The sequence below is a fragment of the Coregonus lavaretus genome (assembly GCF_964263955.1).
Source record: "Coregonus lavaretus genome assembly, chromosome: 9".
NCBI lineage: Eukaryota > Metazoa > Chordata > Actinopteri > Salmoniformes > Salmonidae > Coregonus > Coregonus lavaretus.
In genome coordinates, this window is record NC_139996.1 from 46,012,927 (window position 1) to 46,033,785 (window position 20,859).

The 20,859-nt window shown below is 42.6% G+C and overlaps 1 protein-coding gene across 4 annotated transcripts in view; it reads right to left on the reverse strand.

Annotated features, from left to right (window-relative positions):
• The window catches only part of LOC311134577 (GRAM domain-containing protein 4-like), a 67,838-nt gene that overhangs the window by 17,098 nt on the left and 29,881 nt on the right, over positions 1–20,859 (reverse strand). For all 4 annotated transcript variants that reach the window (XR_014613706.1, XM_084168305.1, XM_084168304.1 and 1 more), the window contains exons 4-13: positions 14,852–14,975; positions 9,648–9,706; positions 4,882–5,014; positions 2,449–2,474; positions 2,156–2,247; positions 955–1,046; positions 798–846; positions 538–609; positions 350–393; positions 142–251 (exon numbers count right to left, since the gene is read on the reverse strand). Coding sequence is in view for 3 of the 4 variants with exons in the window: in XM_084168305.1 (XP_084024431.1) it covers positions 142–251; positions 350–393; positions 538–609; positions 798–846; positions 955–1,046; positions 2,156–2,247; positions 2,449–2,474; positions 4,882–5,014; positions 9,648–9,706; positions 14,852–14,975 (801 nt within the window). In the remaining variant the exon portion in view is untranslated. The remainder of the gene's footprint in view (positions 1–141; positions 252–349; positions 394–537; positions 610–797; positions 847–954; positions 1,047–2,155; positions 2,248–2,448; positions 2,475–4,881; positions 5,015–9,647; positions 9,707–14,851; positions 14,976–20,859) is intronic.

Sequence of the window (20,859 nt, forward strand, 5' to 3'; positions counted from 1 at the left end):
CCCTGTCCCCTTTTTCATCTGGTATATCTCAGTCTTTTTCTCATCTCAATGCTTGGGGCCCTCACTGGGTAGGTGTAGCAGGGAGTGACCCCTATGCTGATCTTAGATCAGTCCAGGGTACAATTGACATATTAAACTTACCAATCATAAAGCCCATGAGTTTGTAGGGGATGAGACATGAGCAGATCAAGGCCACCCATAGACCAATGTAAAGCTTCTGAGTGATCTCAGGATGCACCCACATGAACAGGCTGAAATACATATGCACACACACACACATATATATACAAAGTGTAAAACACACGTTGGTTAACAACCTTAAATATGCTGGTAACAAACACACACTCACTTCTTTATTTTCTCCAAGACATCTGCCATCTTTCCAAAAATATTCTGTTAAGAACACACACATTTTTGTTGTGAAAATGGCACATCAACTTAAAACACCTCACATCGCAGCTCCATAACTATGAATAGATGTCGTCAAGCATCTCTAACAATTTCTAAATCAAAGGTGAAACAATTGTTACAGCTCACCTGTGCTTTTTGAGCTACATCAAGAACTAACTGGAACTTCTCTGAAACAGTCAGATCCTCCTTTGGTGGTTCCTAGGAAAAGAACAGAGCTACATCCAAACTATTCCCCCGAAAGCAAAAAGCATTATGGTAACGCTCAGTGCCCTAAAATCTGCAAACACTGAAGGGGTAGAGGCGTGTGGAAGGTGGAAGGGGGTTGATTTTTGACCTTTCCTAGGTAAAGGGAGATCCAAAAAGAGGTGACATCATTCAAGTCTTACCACAGGTTCAGAGACCCCAGGCACAATACTCCACTGGATCCTCCAACCTCTGAGAATAAAGTGGAGAGAGAAGTTTGACTCAACTCACAAGCAGATTGTATATGTTCAAATGGAACAACTTATAACAGGCAATGCACCTTGTAATGAGCTTAGCTACCTGGAAATGAGGTAATTCAAAGACAACCTTAGAATGGCTAGGAAAATAAACATGGGGATGGCCCAACCATGCCACGCTGCATTCATATAGATCTGTGTAAAATATAAAGGGGGAGAGGAGAACAGGTCATACACAATCTATTATTTCCATCTATCCACCTCTAGTCTATACTCATACTGAGTATGGAACATCTCGGTACCATGCAATACGTATTGTATACTGTATTCACGCAGAGAGAGATATTTGCATGCAAATCTTAAAAACGTATATACATGTTGCTATACAGGTGGAGCAATAGAGAGCTATTGATCTTTATTGCAGGAATCTTGATACACTGTGATAGTGTACTAAACATTAGGAACATCTGCTCTTTCCATGACATAGACTGGCCAGGTGAATCCAGGTGAAAGCTATGATCCCTTATTGATGTCACTTGTTAAATCCACTTCAAATCAGTGTAGATGAAGGGGAGAAGACAGAATAAAGAAGGATTTTTCAGCCTTGAGACAATCGAGAAATGAAATGTGTATGTGTGCCATTCAGAGGGTGAATGGGCAAGACAAGAGATTTAAATGCCTTTGAACGGGGTATGGTAGTAGGTTCCAGGCGCACCGGTTTGTGTCATGAACTGCAACGCTGCTGGGTTTTTCACACTCAACAGTTTCCCGTGTGTATCAAGAATGGTCCACCACCCAAAGCACATCCAGCCAACTTGACACAACTTTGGGATGCATTGGAGTCAACATTGGCCAGCATCCCTGTGGTATGCTTCGACACCTTGTAGTCCATGCCCTGATGAATTGAGGCTATTCTGAGGGCAAATGGGGGTGCAACTCAATATTAGGAAGGTGTTCCTAATGTTTTGTACACTGTGGTGTGTGTGTGTGTGTCACTCTGTTTCAGAGGACTCATGAGGACACACAAAGCAGGCCACATCGCGTGAGTAGGCTCGAACACAAGGTGGCCAAATGATATAGTCATGAGAGGTGGACACCTCTGGCCTCACTGCCTCGTGGGGTGTGTAGCTCAGTTGGTAGAGCATGGTATTTGCAACGCCAGGGTTGTGTGTTCGATTCCCACGGGGGGCCAGTATAAAATAAAAAAATAAAATAATATATGCACTCACTACCTGTAAGTCGCTCTGGATAAGAGCGTCTGCTAAATGACTAAAATGTAATGTAAAATGTGTGTGTGTACTCACAATGAAGGCGAAGGCTGACGTGTACACTGATTGCCAGCTGGATAAGGCAAAAAGGTTCCTCTTGAAGTTTGTGACAGGTTTGGCACCTCGCTCTACAGACAAGTAGAAAGTATTAAACATTAAAAAAGCACTATCAAGACACAAATGCTGATGCATCAATCATGTATACATAATTTACTATAACAAACATCTGTCATTGGAATATTCATAGATTCAGAACATGATATTCATCAAGATACGGCTGACATTGAGTGTGATCGGTACATCTTGTTCCCTAAATTTACAACACTTACTGAGTCTTCTCATGTTTTCAGTCAATCTGTCAAGAGAAGGGTAGTTTTATTAAATTAGAACTCAGCATGACAAAAGCATAAACCAAATTATGTAAGGAACAAGCAAAAGCACAAACAGTGCTATGTAGGTTTTGGTGGAGGGAGAGTCAAATGATTTCATTGCATTTAGCTATCCTTCATGAGAAAGTATGTGTTGCCTGGAAGAATCACTGCCAAAGCCTTTTTGTCTGCCTCCAAAACTAACATCAAGGTCATTTCAACTGGCAGGGTGCAGCGAATGCTCCTTCCTTCTCTTCCCCTCCCTCTTCTGCTCTCTCACTCTCCACCCTCTTATGTACTTGGATAAAGTTACAGGACACAGTTAAGAGTCAGACTACTGACTATACTGACTATACTGGCATTGTTAACACTGAGCGTTCTCTTCTTCTCTTCCTCTCCTCCCCTCTTTCTCTCCCCCTTCCGTCTATTGTACTTGGATTGAGTTTCATGACACAGTTTGAGTCAGAGTACCCATGACTCCACTCTGTGTTATTCAGGAGAGGACTGATCCAGGGCAACTATAAAAGGTCACTGTTTGGATTGGAGCTGGAAGAACTGATCCTAAATCGGTTTTAACTAGCATAGAATGACAACAGCCTGCTGCAGTGCACTCAACCTGCCACCAGGGGTCAGACAATCCTCCCACTTCCACAACAACATGGTAACAACCTCCACTGTGCTGAAAACCCTGGGATTGGCTGTGAGTTATAATAACAGGCCAATCAGACATCAGGGTGAAGTCATGAGGATGGCTACTTTATGGTGGGTGCTGATAAATAGCATGCTGACAGACTCTAGGCCCATTTCAAAGCCATCAGTTTTATGACCCTTTTCTAAGCAGCATGTACTCAGGGTCTTCTGAGCTGGTTAACCTGATGACTACAGTGGCTGGCTGGTCCGCCATTCTGATCGAAACGAAAGGGGAGAAGCCGAGGGGAGCAATGTCAGAGCAAATGTTGAAATCAGAATCTTAAAGGGATAATTCAGGCAAAATCCATATTTGGGTGGAATTACCCTTACCAACATTTACCATTACACTACCAGAATGTTGGTATCTTTCAAGGATTTTATGTAATCTATCACAAGACATCTAGTGGCCCTTTTGGGTATTTCAGATTATCACAGGTGTCTAATCATCTCTGGCCATCTGTGTGGCCTTATCACATTTAAAATATTAAATAATTAAAGGTGCAATATGCAGAAATCGCTTAGCCATTTCCTGTTTGCTAAAATTCTAATAGTTCGCCTAATTTCAGTTTGTGACAAAACAAGCAATGCATAGTGTAGAGAATCATTGTACCATCTAAACCACTGTAAAATATATTTTCAATAACCAAAAATATTGTATTTTCAGCTGTTTGAAGCTGGTGTACAAAACTGAAAGTAAAAGACGCAAAAACAAAATTTAAGAACGGCAAGCATAGAAATAGCCACATAGAACATATCTAACGCTTCTTAGATTTGCTTTCAATGAGAATGAAAGATTTATAACTCACATTTCTATGTGAATTTGGTCAGGTCGCCCAAAAAGTTATATATTGCAAATTTAAATAAGATGATTTAAAAATAAAAAATATAATGACAAAGCTGTAAAACATTATCCTAAATATAAACCAACTTAGTGAATACCATTGGTGTTAAATATTTGACTTGATTAATTAGGATCCCCATTAGCCGACGGCAATTGTGACAGCTAGTCTTACTGGGGTCCGACACATAACGAAAAAGACATTAGAGACAAAATACTTTACAATTTACATACATTTAAAAACATTAACATGTGGTGTGTGTGTGTGTGTGTATCAAATATGAGGGTTCCAGCATGAAATATCTCTTAAATAAAAAAATTATACATTTAATTTATTTTACTATGTCAATATGTTTTGTTGTCAATGTTTTGTTGTCAGACTGGTGGCAGTTGTGAAGAAAAGTCAATAGTTGGAAGATTTGCAGAGTTAATTGAAAATAATGCCATTGTTGATTAGATACTCCTGTGGTTTATCTACTAGAAACTCATGGACAATGAATACTATATGAATAGATTTTTAAAAAAGTTATTCAAGTATAACTTACCAAAGTTACGATAGATTGCCATAGATTTTCGGTTAATTACCAAAAATACTGAAGATTCTGGTAACTTTGGTACATTACCAGTATCTTTGCAACCCTAGCTGAAGGCCCATTGTGACGCTTTGCTAACATTGGTCCACCGGTTTACATTCATGAATTTGGACGATGCCTATTATGCTAGCTCCTGGCTGTGGCAGAAGTAAACAATGGATTATTGTAGATTCTGTCATTATGGGCCTTTAGGTAGAACTCAAGGTAAGGGTAATTCCACAAAACTATCCCTACAAATGTTCTCAATGGGTAAGAAATTGTGGTAGTTCTCACCTCTTAGCGCTTAGCGGCTCCTCTGGCTCCACTGTGTTCTCCTCCGGCTGGAAACGGAAGTCCCCGATGTACGCTCCAAACCTGTTGTACAGCCAAGCCTGCAGCCACGAGTACATGGTCTCCTTCTGCTTGTCTGCAGGGGCAGAGGAACAGATGGGATATTGTTAGATCTTGTTTTGTTGAATCAGGTCGGTTAGATCTGGCTTGGAACAACAGCCTGCACACCTTGTTGCTTTCCAGGACTAGTATTGGTGACCACTGCTTATACTGTATGAAATAACCCTGTTGTTTGGCATGAAATGGAAATACATTTGACCAGTATTCAAATCAATGTTACACGACTTATGCTTGTAGCAGTATGAAATTATGTGAATACAACACTATGTATGCTTTTTGTTAGGCCTACGTTAGCACCTGTATTTCTTCATCTGGACTACAGTGTATCCAAACACCTTGTATTTATTTAGCAGTTTCTCTAATCTCCCTTTCCCTCATACTGTATTGTCACTACAGCACGTCTCTGGAACGAATTGACTAACAGCTCTCTACGAGACACCTCACTAAAAATAATAGCAGCCTGACATCACACCCAATTAAAATAGACAACTCTGGTTATTCCCCAAAACACCTCACGAGTACCATTCAAATCTGTACCCCATCCTCGCTTAGTATGGAATGTGGCTGAGCGGACGAGTAATGTGGTGGTTAGTCTCCCAAGGCAGATGGGTTGCCTCCCATAATGTTAACAATGTTCCAGCATAGATTCTGGGAGTCCCGAGACTATGTGGTGGTGGGTGGTTCAAATCTAATAGTATTTGTCACATGCTTCGTAAACAACAGGTGTAGACTGACAGTGAAATGCTTACTTACGGGTCCTTCCCAAAAATGCAGAGAGAAAAAAAGGGAAATAATAGAAAAATAACACGAGGAATAAATACACAATGAGTAACATTAACGGCACTGGAGGCTGCTGAGGGGAGAACAGCTTATAATAATGGCCTGAATGGAGCAAATTGAATGGCATCAAACACCTGGAAACCATTTTTGATGTATTTGATACCATTCCACTGATTCCGCTCCTGCTCCAGCCCGTTCTCACCAATTAAGGTGCCACCAACCTCCTGTGATACAGGGGGTACCAGTACCAAGTCGATGTACATGGGGTACAAGGTAATTGAGGTAGATATGTAAATATAGGTAGGGATAAAGTGTTTAGGAAACAGGATAGATAATAAAACAGTAGCAGCAGCGTATGTGATGAGTAAAGAAAGGTCAATGCAGATAGTTAACCAATAGCTACCCGGACTAACTATTTAGCAGTCTTATGGCTCGGGGGTTGAAGCTGTTCAGGGTCCTGTGGGTTCCAGACTTGGTGCATTGTTACCGCTTGTCCTGCGGTAGCAGAAGAAACAGTCTATGACAGGTGGCTGGAGACTTTGACAATTTTTAGGGCCTTCCTTTGACACCGCCTGGTATAGAGGTCCTGGATAGCAGGAAGCTTGGCCCCAGTGATGTACTGGGCCATACGCACTTCCCTCAGTAGCGCCTTGCGGTCGGATGCCAAGCAGTTGCCATACCAAGCGGTGATGCAGCCAGTCAAGATGCTCTCAATGGTGCAGCTGTATAACTTTTTGAGGATCTGAGGGCCAATGCCAAATCTTTTCAGCCTCCTGAGCAGGAAGAGGCATTGTCGTGCATTATTCATGACTGTCTTGGTGTGTGTGGACCATGATAATTCCTTAGTGATGTGGACACCGAGGAACTTGACCCACTCCGCTACAGCCCTGTCGATGTGGATGGGGGTGTGCTCGGCCCTCTGTTTCCTGTAGTCCCCGATCAGCTCCTTTGTCTTGCTGATGTTGTTGTCCTGGCACCACACTGCCAGGTTACTGACCTCCTCCCTATAGGCTGTCTCATTGTCGTCGGTGATCAGGCTGGCTGGCTTGCTAGCTAATGTTACGTGTATGATCTGTGTTGTATTAGTATTATGTGTATTTCAAAAGCCATTTGCATTGCTAGTTATAGCCTAATGTTAGCTAGCTAGCTAACATTGAACCTAGTTGGTTAGCTTTTGCTACCTGCAGATTCATGCATGGTGGCTAGCTATGACAATCAGTTTGTATTTCTAGTAGTATATGGGTTGGGATTATTGCCACATTCAAAACAACTGGGAACTGGGAACTCAGAAATCTCAGACTTCCGACTTCAGCATGTTAAAGACAACTGAGAACAATGAAAAAAACAAGCTCTGTCTGTGAAAAATCTTTTTGAACGGTCATCCAAATCGTATTTCCAACTCAGGACCTCTGGCCTTTTTCTAGAGCCCCAACTTTCCGACCTGAAGATCACTGACGTCATGATTTGACCTCGTATTTCTCCAAGTTCCCAGTTGTCTTGAAAGCACCATTAGGTTCATTGTTAGCTAGCTAGCTAAACAAAACACTCCACTTCGCCAGATGATTAAATGACCCATCAAGTTAGCCAGGGGTGATTACGGTCATATTTTGGACTAAATAAAGTGTATTTTTGCTACTACTATCACTACTTTTAGTCTTGAAATCTTTGGTTGTTTACTACACTATCTTACTCTGTTTAGCACATGACCTCACATATGAATCCTTAAAGAGATGGGTGGGGCTAAGGCTTACGAGGGTGTGAACAATGCTGAATGGGTGTAGACAAAGAAGAGCTCTCCAGTAGGTGTACTAAAACATTCAAGGGCATTCAAGTTTATCAACTTTCTAAGCAGAATTACTTTCCCATTGTTCCTCAACTGCAGTGTATGATATACCATTTTCTAGCTCTGAGTCTCTACTTTTATCCAATGTAAAAAACACAATTTCAAATGTTGCTACATAGGACCGAATCGAGCCGGTCAGTCACATATTGTATCTGTCTAAGCATCTTGCGGTCAATTTGCAGTCTTACAAATTATTTGTAATTACAGTATGTTCCGGCCACCTGACCATCAGCTCAAGACAAAATCGAACCACGGCTGAATCTTGTTGCTGATCCCTGCTTTAAAGGTGTTTATGTCTGGGGTCAAGCATAAGGCCACATAGACTGAATTCTTAAATCTGCAAATACCTAATCTCTCGTGGACAGACACACTTAACATAAGACGATATCAAATTCAACAGACTGTGGGATGCGATGACTAAAGCCAGCCGTACACTACATGATTTTGGCCCCGATTTTGCTGTCCCACAAGTTTTTGAAAACGGAGACAAAATCCCGACGTCGTTGCCTACTCGGCGCTTGTTTAATGTGAACAGGTCAGAGACGCAATCTGAGGGCTACAGATCCCGTCTTTGAGCCGTCCCAGACGTCCCGATATTTTCAAACATGTTTGATTTTATCGGCACAAAATCTGCAATGCTCTTGTAGTGTGAGATGTGTAACAACAATTTTTGAGAACGGTGATTAGCAATAGCCAATGAGAGCTCGGCACAGAGACGAAGCCAGTGAGATGACGTTGCACGTATTTCATCACCCAGAATATGTAGACTCGAGCAGGAGCGATGACTACTACTATCCTACTAGTATGCGTTTGTTTTTGCCTTTTACCGAAGTTAAAGTGTCAAATCGTTACAGCTCTAAAGTTATTCAATTCATATTATATTCTTATTTACAATAAAATACAATTAATTTACGATTAATTTCTATTGGTCACAAAATAATCTGAAACACAACCAAAACAAACAGCAAATGCGTCCAACAAATTTGTATTGTCACAAGCTTGATGTAGTCATTGCATGCTATGAATACGGGACCAAATACTTGACTTTTTACTACTTTAATACACATATAAGTTAATTTGTCCCAATACTTTTGGTCCCCTAAAATTGTGGGACTATGTACCCAAAGTGCTGTAATTTTTAAACGGTTCAACTGATATCGATGAAAATACCCTCAAGCTAACTGTCTGCACTTTAAACTCACAGTGATTGTATCATTTCAAATCCAAAGTGCTGGAGTACAGATTCCCCCAAAAATGTCACTATCCTAATACAGTGTCTGGACTCTAAAACTAAAACAATGGAACGCCAATCATGTTACTACAGATTTTTGTGGGGGAAGGACAATATCTATTTGAGGGGTTCAAGCAGCCACTCGCAGTACAAAGAAACCCTTATATGAAAACAAGGCTGACTGAATTGAATGAAGAAACCTGGTGTGAGATCAAATCAAGATTTTCGCATGGTCACAGGGGAGTACAAAGGCAATGTTCCACCATAAGAGGCAATGTTCCACAGCTGCATTCATCCACCTATGAATGTGTGACATTCCCTACAGAGAAGGAGAGGGATGCAATTAATCTCTCTTCCTCCTGTCGCCACGCCTTCACTGGAGCGGTCCCACTTACACACACTTCCTGCTACTTATACTAGGCTTTGCACACACACACACGGGAAAAAGAGAGATTGGTTTTTGATGGGTAGAGAGCACAGGGGCTTAGAGGCGAAGTTATGTGCTTTTCTAAGTCCCACACAGAGATGCCGAGCCCTGAGATTCAAAGAGCCAAAAATACAGGCAGACGAGATGAGTCACTCTTTCAACTCATCTCCAATGCCTAATTTCCATTCTGAAACCTTATGAGACAGGTCATTTGAATGGTGAGAGATGGCGTGTTATGGAGCTGAAATCTGGTGAGTGTCAAGTCTGCAATGACAGATATTCAAAAAAAATGTGGGAATTAGCGTGTCTGTCATGGTGCGTATCTTTAGCTATCTATTGTGGAATATCTGTTTCTGGCTTTCCTGTACCGTTGGCAGTGGGAGGTGGAGGTGTTTCTCTGGGTAGCTGTGGTGGGGTATCTTCCGGTCTAGGAACAGGAGAAAAAAGCATTAGTGGTAGGTAGAGCATTAGTCATGGCTTCAAAAAAACACATTCACTTATTGAGACATAATTGTGTCAGACAAGTGAAAGTAAAATGATTGGGGGGGGGGGGGGGGGGGGACTATTGTTGTCACTTATCAGACACAAATGTGATTTATACTGAATGAGTTAGGCATATCTCATAAGGGACCTTTGGGTCCGGTTCTTCCAGAGCAAAGTTTAGTGTTAGAAAGGCTATGGCAGTGAGGGAGTGTGTCACTATGTGCATGAGAGTATACCAAGATGGCGTAGCAGTGCGGTCGTGTTTTCTGTAGTATCCTTGTGTAAATAGCCAGTTTTTTGTTTTTTGTCAATTTTGTATGTATTTCTCAATTTTTCTTTTCATTCTTTTAACTAAATATACTTTCCTACAACCCACCTCACCCAACGTGGAAAGGATTCTATTATTTCTTTAAAACTTTTATCAAGAACCTTAAAGTCTAGCTGCAACCGAATGGCTAGCTACGTGCTATTAGCCACCGTTAGCGTCTTCACCATTGTCCGTGTACTGCACTACCCACCAGCCAGCACTAGATCTAGCCTGGACAATTTGTCGGCCAGTCTGCACAGCGTGCTATCGACCCGAGCATATCGGATTTTCTGACGGAATCACTGGACCCTAGCGCCAGATCATCGCAACTATCTAGCTGCAACCGAATGGCTGTTGTCGTTGGCTAATTACCATTGCCCCTTAGCAAGCACCAGTTAGCCTTGAGCTAGCCTCGAGCCAGGCCCATCTCCCGGCGGCTATGTACCTCTTTGTCAACCGGACTGGACCTCCTAGTGTTGACACGGAGCCCCGCCGATCCAACACGACTGGTCTGCCGACGAAATCGTCTGATGTGGTTTCAACAGGCTTCCCGTTACGACGTCGACCACGAAGATCCATCTGCTAGCCCCGGCCCGCTAGCACACGCAAGCCGTGCCTCTTGTTCGCCAGTGCTGTAGCAGCCCCCGAACTACCTCCGAACTCTCCTATTGCTGTTCACCGGACCTTATGATAACTCAGCTATACAGCTGATGCCTGCTGGACTGTTCCTTTATACGGTACCGCAACTTTGTTGCCATTACCAGCTGTTGTCTTCGCTCTCTCGAATAACACCTGTGATTGCTTTATACCTCTCTCCCATGTCAATATGCCTTGCTTATTGCTGTTTTGGTTATTTCTTATTGTACTATTTTCACTGTAGAGCCCCCAGTCCAGCTCAACCTGCCTTAGATAGCTCCTTTGTCCCATCCCTCATACACGTGGAGACCGACTCAATCGGTGCCTCCAGTATCTCTTTCATTGTTACCCAACGCTTAGGTTTACCTCCACTGTACTCATATCCTTCCATATCCTTGTCTGTACATAATGCCCTGAATCTATTCTACAACGCCTGGAAATCTGCCCCATTTTTTTCTCTGTACCCAACGCACTAGAAGACCAGTTCTTAAAGCCTTTAGCTGTATCCTTATTCTACTCCTCCTCTGTTCCTCTGTTGATATATAGGTTAACCCAGGCCCTGTAGCCCCCAGTATCACTCCTACTCCCCAGGCGTTATCATTTGTTGACTTCTGTAACCGTAAAAGCCTTGGTTTCTTGCACGTTAATATCAGAAGCCTCCTCCCTAAGTTTGAGTTATTCACTGCGTTAGCACACTCCACCAACCCTAGCAGTGTCTGAATCCTGGCTTAGGAAGGCCACCAAAAATTCTGAAATGTCCATCCCCAACTACAACATTTTCCGTCTTGATAGAACTGCCAAAGGGGGTGGGGTTGCAATCTACTGTAGAGATAGCCTGCAGAGCTCCATCATATTATCCAGGTCTGTGCCCAAACTATTTGAGCTTCTACTTCTAAAAATCCACCTTTCCATAAATAAGTCTCTCACCCGAGCTGTGCCCTGGACACCATATGTGAACTGATTGCCTCCCATCTATCCTCAGAGCTCGTACTGCTTGGTGACCTAAACTGGGATATGCTTAATACCCCGGCCAACCTACAATCTAAACTAGATGCCCTCAATCTCACACAAATTATCAACGAACCTACCAGGTACAACCCTAAATCTGTAAACATGGGCACCCTCATAGATATCATCCTGACAAATTTACCCTCTAAATACACCTCCGCTGTCTTCAACCAGGATCTCAGCGATCATTGCCTTATTGCCTGCGTCCGTAATGGGTCCACGGTCAAACGACCACCCCTCATCACTATCAAACGCTCCCTAAAACACTTTAGCGAGCAGGCCTTTCTAATAGACTTGGCCCGGGTATTCTGGATGGATATTGACCTCATTCCGTCAGTAGAGGATGCCTGGTTGTTCTTTAAAAGTGCTTTCCTCTCAATCTTAAATAAGCATGCCCCATTCAAAAAATTCAGAACTAAGAACAGATATAGCCCCTGGTTCTCCTCAGACTTGACTGCCCTTGATTAGTACAAAAACATCACTTTACATTTACATTTTAGTCATTTAGCAGATGCTCTTATCCAGAGCGACTTACAGTTAGTGAGTGCATACATTATTTTTTTATTTTTGCAAACGCCATGCTCTACCAACTGAGCTACATCCCTGCCGGCCATTCCCTCCCCTACCCTGAACGACGCTGGGCCAATTGTGCGCCGCCCCATGGGTCTCCCGGTCGCGGCCGGCTACGACAGAGCCTGGATTCGAACCAGGATCTCTAGTGGCACAGCTAGCACTGCGATGCAGTGCCTTAGACCACTGCGCCACTCGGGAGGCCAAATCCTGTGGCGTATTAGCCTCGAACAGCCCCTGCGATATGCAACTTTCCAGGGAAGTCAGGAACCAATAAACACAATCAGTTAGGAAAGCAAAGGCTAGCTTTTTCAAAACAGAAATTTGCATCCTGTAGCACTAACTCCAAAAGGTTTTGGGACACTGTAAAGTCCATGGAGAATAAGAGCACCTCCTCCCAACTGCCCACTGCACTGAGGCTAGGAAACACTGTCACCACCGATAAATCTACAATAATCGAGAATTTCAACAAGCATTTTGCTACGGCTGGCCATGCTTTTCACCTGGCTACCACTACCCAGGCCACCAGCTCTGCACCCTCCGCTGCAACTTGCCCATCTGGACCCCTACAAATCAGCTGGGCTAGACAATCTGGACTCTTACTTTCTAAAATCAGCTGCCGAAATTGTCGCAACCCCTATTACTAGCCTGTTCAACCTCTCTTTCGTAATGTCTGAGATCCCCAGAGATTGGAAAGCTGCCGCGGTCATCCCCCTCTTCAAAGGGGGTGACACTCTAGATCCAAACTGTTACAGACCTATATCCATCCTGCCCTGCCCTTTGAAAGTATTTGAAAGCCAAGTTAACAAACAGATCACCGACCATTTCGAATCCCACCATACCTTCTCCGCTATGCAATCCGGTTTCCGAGCTGGTCATGGGAGCACCTCAGCCACGCTCAAGGTCCTAAACGATATTATAACCGCGATCGATAAAAGACAGTACTGCGCAGCCGCCTTCATCAACCTGGCCAAGGCTTTCGACTCTGTCAACCACCGCATTCTTATTGCCAGACTAAATAGCCTTGGTTTCTCAAATGACTGCCTCGCCTGGTTCACCAACTACTTCTCAGATAGAGTTCAATGTGTCAAATCGGAGGGCCTGTTGTCTGGACCTCTGGCAGTCTCTATGGGGGTGCCACAGGGTTCAATTCTCTGTGTACATCAATGATGTCGCTCTTGCTGCTGGTGACACTAGGATCCACCTATATGCGGACGACACCATTTTGTATACATCTGGCCCTTCATTGGACACTGTGTTAACAAACCTCCAAACGAGCTTCAACGCCATACAACACTCCTTCCATAGCCTCGAACTGCTCTTAAACACTAGTAAAACTAAATGCATGCTCTTCAACCGAACGCTGCTTGCACCCGCCCACCCGACTAGAATCACTACTCTCGGCGGGTCTGACCTAGAGTATGTGGACAACTACAAATACCTAGGTGTCTGGTTAGACTGTAAACTCTCCTTCCAGACTCACATTAAGCATCTCCAATCAAAAGTTAGATATAGAATCAGCTTCCTATTTCGCAACAAAGCCTCCTTCACTCATGCTGCCAAACATGCCCTCGTAAAACTGACTATCCTACCGATCCTTGACTTCGGCGATGTAATTTAGAAAATAGCCTCCAACACTCTACTCAGCAAATTGAATGTAGTCTATCACAGTGCCATCCATTTTGTCACCAAAGCCCCATATACTACTCACCATTGTGACCTGTACGCTCTTGTTGGCTGGCCCTCACTACATATTCGTCGCCAAACTCACTGGCTACAGGTCATCTAAAAATCACTGCTAGGCAAATGCCCATCTTATCTTAGCTCACTGGTCACCATAGCAACACCCACCCGTAGTCTGCGCTCCAGCAGGTATATCTCACTGGTCATCCCCAAAGCCAACACCTCCTTTGGCCGCCATTTCTTCTAGTTCTCTGCTGCCAATGACTGGAACGAACTGCAAAAATCTCTGAAGCTGGAGACTCTTATCTCCCTCATTAACTTTAAGCATCAGTTGTCAGAGCAGCTTACCGATCACTGCACCTATACACAGCCATTCTGAAATTAGCCCACCCAACTACCTCATCCCCCATATTGTTATTTATTTTCCTAATTTGCACCTCAGTATCTCTATTTGCACATCATCTTTTGCACATCTATCATTCCAGTGGTAATACTATGGTATATTTATTGCTTTACATAACTTACTACATTCGCACACACTGTATATATATTTTCTGTTGTATTTTTGACTTTATGTTTTGTTTACCCCATATGTAACTCTGTGTTGTTGTTTTTATCGCACTGCTTTGCTTTATCTTGGCCTGGTCGCAGTTGTAAATGAGAACTTGTTCTCAACTGGCTTACCTGGTTAAATAAAGGTGAAATAAAAAAAATAAAAAATAAAGACTGCTTATTGGCAGCCTGGCTCTGCATCATGAGAAATTCCCACTCCCAACTCCAGGGAGAGGCTCCATTTTCAACAGGGACTGACAAATATAACTGACACACACACAGACACTAACACAAGGACGTCAGCAGTGGAGCATGTGCGCACATGCCCCTTACCTCATTTTGAGAACTTCCAAGTTCAGTTTCTGTTCCAAGTCCAGCCTCTTCGATCTCTCTTTCTCCAACTCCTGTTTCAATGTGTCTATGTTGGTTTCTTCTCTAAGTTTCCTCAACTCCTCCTCTGAAAAAAATAAAAGCAATAAAAGCCTATACATTTGTCTCAGCCAATACATATTTCTAACACAGTTACCCTGCTCCTAGAGAAACACTGTCACAGGCACCTGGACAAACTGGTAAGTCTTTAACCAGTCACTGATATTGCCTAATTAGCACATTTGATAAGGTGATTGGTAGAATCAGATGCGGTGCCTGGTTGGAACTAAAATAATGATCTGCTGCACTCCAGGACCAGGGTTGCCTACCCTTGTTCCATGGGAACAGATATTTTTGCCCACAACTGCCTTAACAGTCCCCAAACCATTGAGCTTTTATTTGCCCGAGCAGAGAGCGGGGAAAAGGAAGATGAATTAGGACCCGTAAAGCTTGTCTCGTTTAGCACTTGTTTTAGGTAATTAAAAATGAATGTAGCACAGAGTTCTGTCAGAGAACACTTCAACCTACTTAATCACTGTAATTAAACTAAGACCTTAGAAAAGAGAGAAACATTTCTTTTTCACAAGGGATGTTCCCCCCATGACACAGAATAACAGATATAGAAAAGATCTCAAGAAGACACTTCCTCATTGTCCTTCCTTAATCCCCAAGAGAAAGAATGACTTGATATGATTTGAATGGGATAGGCTAACGCAATATGAGGGAGATAGACAAGATATCAACTATGTTCATTTCAACTGTCCAGGGCCCGGTTTCCCGATAGCGATGGAATTTAGGCTTCTGAGAGTGTTTTAACGATGCATCTTTCCTACAAACGGCCGAAGATGTAACATAAATTTCCCAAAATACCACCCAGAGAGAACGTTCGCTAAATGCGTCGTTGAGGCATGTGTCAATACGGAGGATTGCAGGAAAGGCAACACTGCTCTCGGATCAGATTTCTCCATTCAAATCTTACCTTAACATTATAATTATTCCACAATACTGACGACGGATCAGCTCCTAGATAATGTCTATCACCTAAGGCTGCAAATATTGAGGCGGCTTATTCTATTGCTTACCCTGTAATAATGCACTAAATCAAGATTTTGCTAATCATTGCACACGTTAGGCTACACATCATGACATATATTGAGACAAATTACAGACAGTAGCCTACAAGTAGCAACATAGAACTTGATTGAACATGAAATGTATTTCAATATGATTGAAATAGGCCTACTGTATTTTAATGCAGTCATCTCAGTTTTAATTTGAAGCATCTTTTTATATACGTCGCTGGTTTGTATCAATTGCAAAGACATTGGTAACTTTGTATTTGTATTATATCTACTTTGTTCTGAAGTTATCGGCAGTCACAGAGAGCAGTTGAACCTCCCAGATTCCCCGTATTTGAGGACCAGCTTCTATCTCTCTGACTTTCTGGCTTCTTCTTTCCCACAGTGCCTTGTTTTGGCTAGCTGCCAACACAAGACAACAATTTATGTTAGCGTCTCCAACACACTGTTGAGGTCGCTCTCGTCTTTTATCATATTTAAGTAAACATTTCAGCGTCAGTCTCATGGGACATCTGTGGTAAGGGAAGTGCTGTATCTTTATCACTGGCTAACACTTAGCTAATGGATATGTTGCCAGGCTAGGGAAAGGAGTGCCAGGGTAAACAGAGGTATTCTACTATTTTAAAAAAAGGGAGATAAAGGACTACTGCCATCCAGGACATGCAGCATCTCTTCACACTAATACTTTCCCTGAGAAACCCGAGGGGCCTGTGCCAGGCTTCACAACAAGGAAAACAGCGAGTGGAATGACATCTTCAGGCTAGCCTGGAGATTCCTGAGGTATTGCTATGCAACCTCTCCCAGGCATTTCACAATGTCAAACAGGAGGATGTGGACTCATGTGACTTGCCCTTGTTTTGGCCTGGAGCCAGAGACTAGCAGAGTAAACTGGAAACAATCCAAAACTGCTTCTGCCTCATTTTGGCACCACACCCACATCCCCTGATATCTCTAATGATAGAAGCTGGCCCGCAAATACGGGGAACCTGGGAGGTATAACCTCTTTAGCACCTACCAACCTTTAGCTCAAGTGAAAGTTAAATATATTTTAGATATGGCCCTATTGGACAATGAAAACACTTGCTGTCGTAGAAACATATCCATATCTCTGTGGGCAAGCTGTTACATCAAAAGTGCAACAGAACCTGGACTACTTTACTAACAGTGTTTAAGAACATATGCATAAATAACGCCAATTAAAATACATCTTATACTACTACCACCTCATCTAACATAACTACAACATTCTATGCCGCTATTGTCGTTGAAAGTGTAGCCCTGCTTACACACGCCCAGGCGTGTCAACAGACGAGGTTGGAATTGGAGAATATAAAAATGCATTGTGGTTTCTAGCCAGCATAGATTCATAGTTGCCAAGAGCAAGGGAGAGGCCATACTGAATGTTTCTGAAGATCCCATAAGTACTACTGTAAAATTAACTGTGTGTGACCTCTTATCCTTCAGTCTCTGTACCAGTGAATCAGACCAGAGACACCCAATGGTCCTTCAATACATGCCTGCCTTTCTTCTGAGTGGAGAGAGGCTTCTGTAACATCAATTATTAACAACCATATATTTGATTTACTGGCACAGTGATTATTTAGAATCTTGTGAAGTGTTTCAAGTTGTATTAGTCATATGTACAGGATACACATGGTATACAGCATCCCAAAAAATGCTTACTTGCAGGTTCCTTCTCGACAATGCAAAAACAGTAAGAAATATAAAAGATATGAATACAAACATAAAGTAAATGGCTCAGTAGAATATAATAAACATTTTAGCATAAGTATAATACAGGAAGGCACAATTTATAGTACAATACACATGTATCAGGGAAGGGGGATTTGGTGGCAATTGTTTCAATTGAGTATTATTAGCAATAGTAAATACGAGTCTGGTAGCGGCAGTTGTCGTGTGTGTGTGTGTGTGTGTGTGTGTGTGTGTGTGTGTGTGTGTGTGTGTGTGTGTGTGTGTTGCGCTAAGGTGCAGAAGAGTCAGTGCAGGTGGTCAGGGGGTAAAAGGGATGCCTCTAGGATTTACACATCAAGAGAGCAAGGAGGGATATAAATACACATTCCTGGCCCTCTGTGAGGCTCTTCCTGTTGCAGGTTGTGTGAAATGATAGATTGCGAGTGTGAAATCCAAGCTATTTAGGGGAAATGGTCAACCTTACAGCACTATTAAATCTGTCAATTGTATTCAACTCAAATGGGTGGTAATGCCTTTGTCTGTGCAGTTGTAGAGGCTGATGATATCACAACATGGACTGTCTGTTAGACAGATGTATTGATCGCGGGGCAGATTGGCCTCAATTGATCAGCAATGCAGTGTGTGCTGTGCATGTGTATTAAACACATGACTGCAGTCGGTGTGTGTAAATATAACTGGTAATTCCTGGTAGCGATTGCGTTTACTGTAGTGTGTGTGTGTGCATGTGTGTGTGTTTAACCATTCTCTGATCAGCATAGGGCTAATCTCTTGAACCTGCAAACACACTAATTGAAATTAAAGTCTGGATCACTTTAATAGGCAAGGTTTGCCAAAACAGTGCAAAACAACAGCACCAATCCTGAACTTGTCTCTGAGCTGCAGGTCTTACTGACTCATCAAAGCAGAATTAAAGGACAAAGCTGATCATTTAATCAATAACTTACCAGCTCCCTGAAGGCTCATGATAAACATTCTCCCGGCCAGTGGCGATTTTAGCATGTAAATATTGGTGGGGCTAAAATAAATAAACATTGCCAGCAAAGCCACTACACTACACTAAACAATACATTAATTGCACTATAACGGTGACAAACTGTGCCCACAAACTGTTAAGGCCTACATAAAGCTGTCCCAACAGCAGAGTCCCAATAGCAGTCCCAACACCTTACCACTGGTTGCTACACCTGGCTATCAGCAGAGCCTTGACTGGCAGTGAAACAGTTCATTCAGCCTCATTCACTGCCTTTAAAAAAAACATAGCTGATATGGCTGACTTGCTTAAACAAATGTGGTTTCTACTGACAATTGAGATATAAAAACTATGGCATAAGGGGAAAACGAGCGGATAAGAGACAATCCGTAATTTCGATTAAGACATTAATGAGCGAGCTAGGACGGATGTAATCAATATAACTATTTGTTCAGCACTTTTGAAATGTACAGCTACAGAACATGGGCCATTCTTGCAGTATTCTCCCTGTTCACCAAGTCAGAACCGTAGGATAAATAAAGGGGGCATATAAGCAGACAATGAAAGCTCTTACAATATTTGATGATTACATTTCTCTAAAACAGACTATAGGCTAAATGTGTACCACTAAGTCAGAACAGTAGGCTAAGTTATGAGGGGAAAAGGGACCCAATTATTAGGGTGAGGAACATGGGCTACTAACAGCTTACTTCACAACATACACTTAGGATTACTTTCTTAGCTACAGTATACATATTTCCCTGGCATATTACATCATTTATGCAGCAGCATATAATACATTTTTGGATTCACCTTGTTTTGCTTCGCTCACTTGAACAGAAAGGTGGCGTGGCAGTCCTTCATGGGCAAATTCTGTCATGAAACTTTGTCATCAAAGCCTGACATTCTCTGGATTTACGTTGCTTTCAAGACAACTGGGAACTCGGAAAAAGGTTGAATCATGATGACGTCAGTGATCCTCAGGTCGGAGCTCTAGAAAGAGGCCAGAGTTCCTGACTTGAAATTCAGAATTGGATGACCTTTCAACACGTATTTTCCCAGTCGGAGCTCGTTTTTTCCCGAGTTCCCAGTTGTCTTGGACTCACTGAAGTCTGAGATTTCCCAGTTACGAGTTTCCAGTTGTTTTGAGCGTGGCAGAAGTCATGCTGGATTGACAGCATGGCCAATGTTGAATGTTTATCCTTTTAAGCTTGGAAAAGAGCCCCTTAAACACAGACTTGGTCCTCACACCCACTCCACTGAATAGCAGGCTAGTGATTCCTTCCAAACCACTCACTGTTGAATTTGCAATTTCAAACTTGTTGTGTAATGTTTATGTCCAATGGCCAAAACGTTTTATCTATAATTTCTCTTAATTATTTATCTTCATATGACAAGGATTGAAAAGGATTTGCCAGTAGATTGCCGACTTGTTTCATGATGATGACTGCTAGCTTGCTAGCTAAGATTATGAAAGTATGATGTTGACATGATCAGTCCAATCAAAGCTACTGTAGATGCGTGATTTGATGTTATTTTAACTGTGGCCAATGACAGAGGTCAATGGGCTCTGCAATGAGACACATACTGCTGACACACACATCCTGCATCCCAGATGAAGGGCTGATGCGAAATGAAGGCCACACACACCTCTTCTGTACTTTCATCTGCTCAATGTGTGAAATGTATTGATACATGCCAGAGTATGTTGACTACAGCTGCCCAAACGTAATCATATGGTCCCCATTTAGTAGTGATTGTCACTCACTCACAGATACTATGTATGGTCACTGACCTAGCTAGGCTAATAAGAGGCTAACACTTAACGTTGCCAGAGGGTTATATGAGCCAGTAATTCTGCAGACAGGAGGGTCCCGAAAGTGAGACAAATTCAATGTACACAAATTCCAATTAGTTCACCAACTGAGGTGGCTTTCACACCAAATTTGTTTGGAACTGGGTTTTTCTTCTTCTTCTAACTCTAGTGCGTTTACCCCCTTAGTTTGTCAGTTTGGACTGGTGTGAACACTCTATCCTCACTTGGGAATGCACCAAACAACGCACTGTTGTTAGTTCAAAAAGGGTGGTCTCGGTCCATTTCTGTTTGTACCGTGGTGCGGTTGGCTGCAGGTGAGAACGCAATCCGGACCAAACACAGGAAAATAACCAGAGGTGAACAGTATTATTGATGGTGGACACCTGGACAGGAA